The 6,952-nt window shown below is 44.1% G+C and overlaps 1 protein-coding gene across 1 annotated transcript; it reads right to left on the bottom strand.

Annotated features, from left to right (window-relative positions):
• Positions 1–868: 868 nt before the first annotated feature.
• On the bottom strand, positions 869–6,520 carry LOC131565383 (transmembrane protein 238-like). Its single transcript, XM_058816241.1, has 2 exons — positions 6,144–6,520; positions 869–3,572 (listed from the first exon to the last, which is right to left on the bottom strand). Exons 1-2 carry the CDS (start codon positions 6,518–6,520, stop codon positions 3,563–3,565), a joined length of 387 nt encoding a protein of 128 aa, XP_058672224.1. The 3' UTR covers positions 869–3,562.
• Positions 6,521–6,952: the final 432 nt, after the last annotated feature.

Genomic DNA, 6,952 nt, shown 5'->3' with positions numbered 1-6,952 from the left:
GGGCTGCACCGCCGGGCGGCTCCACTGAGCGGGCACGGGGCGGGCACAGAGCCGGGCGGCTCCACTGAGCGGGCACGGAGCGCCTCCACTGAGCGGGCTCGGAGCGGCACCGCCGGGCGGCTCCACTGAGCGGGCACGGAGCACCGGGAGGGAGCAGCCGCGGCGCTGCCCCCGCCCGCCGTGGTGCGGCCGGACCGAGGCAGCCGGACAGGGACGCGGAGAGGTCGTTTCTCTCCCCGTACGCGGGGATGAAGCCGGGCAAAAAGAGCGGGAAGCTTTACTCTCGTCACCGTTCTGGCTTTAACACTGACTCCCAGCGTGCCGGGGTGCCTGAGCAGAAATCCAGATTTATTCCCATCCCGGGATGGTTCACAAGCGACCGCTCCCCGACCCCTTGGGCAGCTCGCCGCGAGCGGCGGGAGTCGCTGGCAGCCCCTCACAGCACAGGTGACACCGAGGGCACGGCCAGCCTGCGTTATCAACTAAAAACTGCAATCCGAAGGGGTAAACTAAATGGTCCCAACAATTTAATTGAGATTAAAGAGGGCCAAGAATCTGCTCTCAAAAAAAGCGGAGTTTGACCTTGGGAAGTAATAATGGATTTGCCAGAACAGAGGCACAGGAACTTCAAGTGAGATTTCTGGATGTCTTCATCCTCCCTGTGTAGACTGGGTCTATATTAAAGCACCAGTCATTAAACAAAATATGTTACGGACTTTTCTGTCCTGAGCTAGTAACTCGTTTTGCTCCCAAAGATTGTATACACACACAAATTCTACTGCTTGAGCAACCCAGGTAAGCATGAACAGAGACTTTTATTTCCTGTGTATTTTCTTCAGTAACATCCATTCTGCTCAAAGCTTACTTTGGCTGAATATGTAAAATTTACTTCACCTACTCACACAAACTAGCTACAGCAACACCTGCCAGGATTTGACCTTAGCCCTCTCTACTTGGTATACACTTATGCTTCTTTTCCACACAAACTCCTACTGTAATAATTACATTGCTCCCAGCAACTCTTACAAGTCACACCAAACAGATTTTTGTAGGTGTTACAAATAATTTAATCTTTCCCTGATGAAGATGTTCCCATTTAAGCAGACACTATACACCACAAGAAAACTTCCATTAGATGCAGTTCATGTTTTAAGTCTAACAAGCATTTAATCCATCGACATAGTTGGAAGCTGGGGGTTGGCATTTTTCCTTTAGTGGAATGTAGGATGACATTTTGAGCTAGTTTTAAGACTTAACTAGATGGAAAAGACTCCTGTAGCCACACTTCTGGAACTAGTTTAGTTCTTTGTGATTTTGGCTAAGATTTTAAACAGCATGCATGGCACTTTCCTCAATGGCTAGAGGAATTCTTTTAGCTGTACAGCTCTGCTCACGTAACAGCAAGCAGTCCTAAACATGTCCAAGAGCTTCCTTCCAGTCAACAATGTAGAAGTTCTTTGAATGGACTTTGTGCTGCATTGAGCAGAGCTGATAAGGATATCATGAAACTAAAATAGTGTTAAAATATTTGTTAATGTGTAACTGCAGATGATTCCAGTTTGTGTTTAGTATTAGCCTTCCTGGTTTATAAGGCAAATTGGTTGCATGAAACAGTAACTGGATGCATTTTCAAAAAGAAAACAGTTACAATACTTACAACAGGTAACACTGCTCCACAGCAAGTACAGTCTGTCTCCTTGCTTGGACTCACCATCTCAGCAACCTTCTACTGCTTTTGTGCTTTTCTGTGCTTAACATCCTCCTTAACTGATGGATCAGCTCCTACATTTCATTTTTAAAACTTATCCTATTCATACTAGTAAACTAGTTGGAATTCCACATAACTTTTAAGTGAAATTGCAGTCTAGCTACCATCTTATGCAACAATCATTAAGTACTGATATTAGATTTAGGATTAATTACACTGTAATATACAAGGAATGCAAAGGCCTGCTCAATTCACTCTAGTAATTATTATTGCAACACTTGAATAGAAAATTTTCATTTTCACAGAGTAAGTATGTGAACTACATATATGAGTTTTGGCTTAATTTATAGCTACTTGTAATCATTCCACTTATTAAATAGCATATTTCATAATTCACTTTAAAAGTGAAACTATGGGGAATCAGAAAAAGCATTTCTTTCTGTTCAGAAAAATGAAATGAAAAAAAATTATAGCAAAATCTGATCTGAAATCTGATCTACAGGTTTTAAGGGAGGAGCTTGTTTGGTTTTTTTAATCAGGCCATTGTAACACTGCAGTGGTGTCACATTGCAGTTCCATTAAAAGGAGGGAACAAATTGCATACACCTCCTAAAAACTGCAGATAGTAAAGGAGAAATCACACTGCAGACCTTCAAGTTTAGTGTTCTTCTGAATTTGTCAAAAGATAGAGCATTTGGAAGACATTTTAAAATGAGAACATGCAAAAAAAAAAGAAGTTACTCCAGTAATTTTACAAGAAAATACTAAAAGACATTTGAAGAGTTCATAAGGAAGTACAGCCACAGTGTTCTTAGTAAATATTTCCTTAATCCCACTTCTAGTATTCAATGAGGTGTGGCATAGAACAATTGTGCATTGAAATTTTAAGACCTATCAGTATTTGCTGATTGTGGCACCAAACTCTTAGTGTTAGTTCAAAACCAGAAAAATTCCTGAGGAAATTCTCCACACAATTTTATCATTAGCACAATTTTAGGTATCACTAGCACTAATATAAATCATTTTCCAGGTACTGCTTGTTAATGTTTTAAAATGCCTTGGAATACTTGTTAATCAAGAGAGTTTCTTTTGGTCATGTTCCCTCTCTCAAATGCTTCAGCGTTAGGAAAATAATTTCCAACATCACTGGACTAAAAATGCCTCTTGCAAGAGTCATCATATTACATTATTTGTAACTACAAAGAATGTACTTGTATGCCAACACCACTGGTGTTATTTGTGTACTTATAAAATCTCAGATTCCAGGTTATTTCAGAATAACAATGAAACTTTTTACAAGAGACACTGTAAATTGTGTATTTACACTATAAACAACTTCTACTACATTTGCAGCTTTGCATCCACAGTTTAATATACACATTTTAAAAGCACCCTTACAAACAAAAGTATTGCACTGGCATTATAAAAATTCACAGTAAGTTTAACTTCCAGACCTTGGTAAAAAACAGTGCAAGAGCTTTTTGTCGTGCAAGAGCTTTTTATCCAAACCTTTCAGGTTATTAAAAATAATAATAATAATTAAAGCAATAAAACCAACTATATGACAAGCTGCACTGATTTTTCAGTGAATCAGGTTCAATTCTCTTTTAGCTCTCACTTCTTAAAGTGATTTTGTGAGATCTTTTTTCATAATTTCAAAGCATATCCAGTCCAACACTGAAACAGGTGCTTTTGGCAGATATGGCTCCACATGTCCATTTCATGGAGAGTCCACAATGCTTGCAGAGGTTATTCCACAATGAGAGAATCCTACTGTTTGGGGTAGGGAATCTCCTTCCATAATTTGCAGCATTTCCCCCACTTTTTGGGGCAGTAACTTCATTAGTCGTGTCTTCAACAGATCCTGAAGGTAACACATGAAGAAAAGGTTACTCCAAAATAGGCTTAGAACAAGTGGCCACATAACTCTAAACTGTTACTTAAGGTCAATCTTAAAAGTACTTTTCCTCATGTTTAACAGACAATTGGGACCCAAAGAAAAGATCCATCAAGTCACCAGCCCATCTCCAATAGTGGCCAAGTGTGATGCCTCATTGAAGAATATGGCATACAAATACACAATATTTCCTCAGGATATCAGCTACCTCAGGTCTTCCTGAGCCAAACATATTCTCTTTATATTATCATATATCTTCTGCTTTGTCCTCTGGATTTTTGAATCAGTACATTTTTATCTCTCCCACTGTCCCACATCAAGTAATCCCACATTTCAGTCACATAGCACAGGACAGTTTGTTCCTGCCTTGCCTTGGGAGGGAAGCACTTCATACCTGCCCCATAGTGACTGCATAGACCCCTGGAACACTTTGTATTCTGCATCTCTTTTCAGGCTTGAGGATCCTAATCTACTTGTTATTCCTTCAATAAAAGCATTGCATATCATGAGAATTCTCTCCTTTCTCTAGAATATAATTTTTAAGACAGGAAATCAGAACAACATGTAGTGTTTGGTTGGTTTTGTTTGTTTGGTTTTGTTTTTTTTTTTTTTTTGTTTTTTTTGTTTTTTTTTGTTTTTTTGCCGTTTTTTGAGGGGAGGAATTTTTTGTGAGTGTGGTGTTTTGGGGGTTTGTTTGTTTGGGGTTTTTGGTTGTTTTTTCCTTTCTGAGTGTGTGTGTGTGTGGTGGTGGTTTTTTTCCTGCTCGTGCAGACAATATCTGCCCAAACATGTTTAACCCGTTTGGTTAAGTTCATAAATATCTCCTGATGGGGAGAGGATTTGGTCTATCAGCAAGGAATGATCTGATTCAGACAGTTGTTTACGAGAAGTTCTAAGATACTTTAGGTGAACTTACTTCAAAAGGGAACTCTAAATTATCTTTCAAGGTGAAACCATTTATTATCCTTTGTTTCACCTTGCAAGTAAAATCAAAGAGTTTATATTCCAATACATAACATAACTCCTGTACACCTCCTGTTTTGGTTCCTTCTGAATTACCATTACTGAAGTTTGTTTACTGGAGCAACAGAAGCTGCTGGGATATTTTGTATTAAATCACTATTTATTTATTTATACATCCCTATAGGACATATAAATCTAATTACAATCAGGAATAAGACTTGAAATATTTCAAAATAATGGATAAGTTTCACTACTAGGAGTTCATTAAAACAGAAAACATATCCATGTACACACATTGCATCTACAGAGATAGCAGATTATCCACTGAGCTCAATACCTGCAATTGCCATGGAATGGTTCTGAACAGTCATTTATAAATGCAAATCTTTCCCTGCAAATAGGGACCTGCCAATTTTAGACCCATTTCAGAAAAAAAAAAAAGAGATCTGAATATAGAATGGCTCATTTTCAACTGCCTGTTTTCTAAATTGCAGGTGCAGTTAATAATCAACTAAAGAGCAGTAACAATCTTTGAAAGTTGTGTTGCTGCTATTATTTCCTGCCTCCGACAAGTTTTCTATTAAGGAATAATTATCTATACTCAATCTCCCTACTGTTAAAACTTTCTCTCAATAAAAAATTTCATAGCTTTCATGAAAGAAGACGATTTTCACATTAACTTTTCTGTAAATCAACTCTGTCTTCAGAATTTCGTTTCAAAGAGGAGCAGGAAAAGTTGATCTTGTACATAGTGAATCAGAACAGCAAGATGTTTAGAACCCTTGGACAGTTCAAAAAGTACAAAACTGTTTACAGTTCCTTCAACAGAGGATTTTACATAGGGAAGTGAAGGCTTGACTTTTTTCCCCACACACATTTTTAAGGCATTAAGCATGCCTTCTTCCTAAATGAATATACTAGGGTGTATTGAAAAGCTTCATGTTCTTCAACCATGCTTTGAAATAGGATCAAGACACTTCCTTTACACATCAGGTATTATCACATCTTTTCTAGATGACTGAGGTTCAAGACAAACAGTTTAACTGATGATTGCATTTGTGAGTTTCAACCTCTTACCTACAGCTCTGTCCCCAAGTTAAATCCAAGTCAGCATTTCACCTTTCTTGTTCTCCAGTAAAGCAACATTTCATGGTGCTAACGAGGGGGCTTAGCTCGTGTGGGGCGGTGGTTAATGGCCATTTCTGGCAGCGTTTGGCTGCTGTGAGAACAGTTCAGAGCCCCACGGTTCCTGCGCTGCTCCCTGGCAGCAGCTCCGCACGCAGCCCCACCACCCTGCCCGCGCTCCGCTCCCGCTCGCCCGTTCCGTTCTTAGACGGCGACAGGAAGTGTCTTCCCTGCCTAATCCCACTTGTGCAATCTTTCCCACTCGTTTTTTTACCACCCGAGCTAAGAAAGATTCCACACTACTTTCATTTTAAGAACTCAGCTGCATGCAGGTGGTTTAACCTAGCAGGTGTTACACCGAATCTGGGGCAGGACAGCCCTCCCGAGCTCTGGCCGAAACCAGCGCTCGCAGCCGCTCTCCCCTCGCTATCCCGTCCCGCTCTCTCTCACCTGCCGGGCTCGGCGTGGCGGCCCCGGGCGCGCTGCAGCTCCAGCTCGGCGGGGCGGGCGGGGGCGAGCGCGGCCGTGAGGCGGAGGCTGACGCCGTTCACGAGCCGCCGCAGCAGCGTGTCCCCGCGGCCCTTGGGCGCCGGCAGCCCCACGTCGTCCCGCAGCTCCTCGAGCGGCACCTCCAGGTTGCCCGCGTACCAGAACACCCACCAGACCAGGCTGAGGAAGATGCCGATGCCGCCCGCGTAGATGAGCAGGTCGGAGAAGAACACGTCGGCGAACACGCCCGCCAGCAGCACCGCCAGCCCCACCGCGTCGAAGGCCAGCGCCAGCCAGAAGGCGGCCACGCAGCGGCCCAGCCCGCCCGGGGCCGCCATCGGGAGCGGCGCCACCGCCGCCTCGGGCCGCGCGCACCTGAGGGCAGGGCCGGGCCGCGCCCTCCCACCCGGGCAGGTGTAGCCACGCCCCCGGCGCTGAGGGGCCGCCCCCACACACCTGAGGGCTCGGCCGGGCCGCGCCTCCGCCCCCGCAGCTGCCCGCAGAGGGGGGGAAGGCGGGCACACACCGCCCTCAGCGGCCCCCGAGCCCCCAGCCCGCCGCGGTGCGGCTCGAAGGCTGAGCCGCAGCGACCGATGGCATTTGGGAGGTGAGGCGAGTAGTGCTCGCTACCGTTCCCAGGTGAGCCGGACACGGCTGGGCCCGCCTGAGGCAGTGCCCCCTCAGGTACCGCAGAAGGGAGGCACGTCAGAAAAGGGGTCCGCGGATGAACAGCCAGTTCGTTGATCTCCGCACTCACAAGGGAGCAAACT

The sequence above is a fragment of the Ammospiza caudacuta genome, chromosome 17 (assembly GCF_027887145.1).
Source record: "Ammospiza caudacuta isolate bAmmCau1 chromosome 17, bAmmCau1.pri, whole genome shotgun sequence".
Lineage (NCBI taxonomy): Eukaryota > Metazoa > Chordata > Aves > Passeriformes > Passerellidae > Ammospiza > Ammospiza caudacuta.
This window is presented reverse-complemented; position numbering and strand designations above follow the sequence as displayed.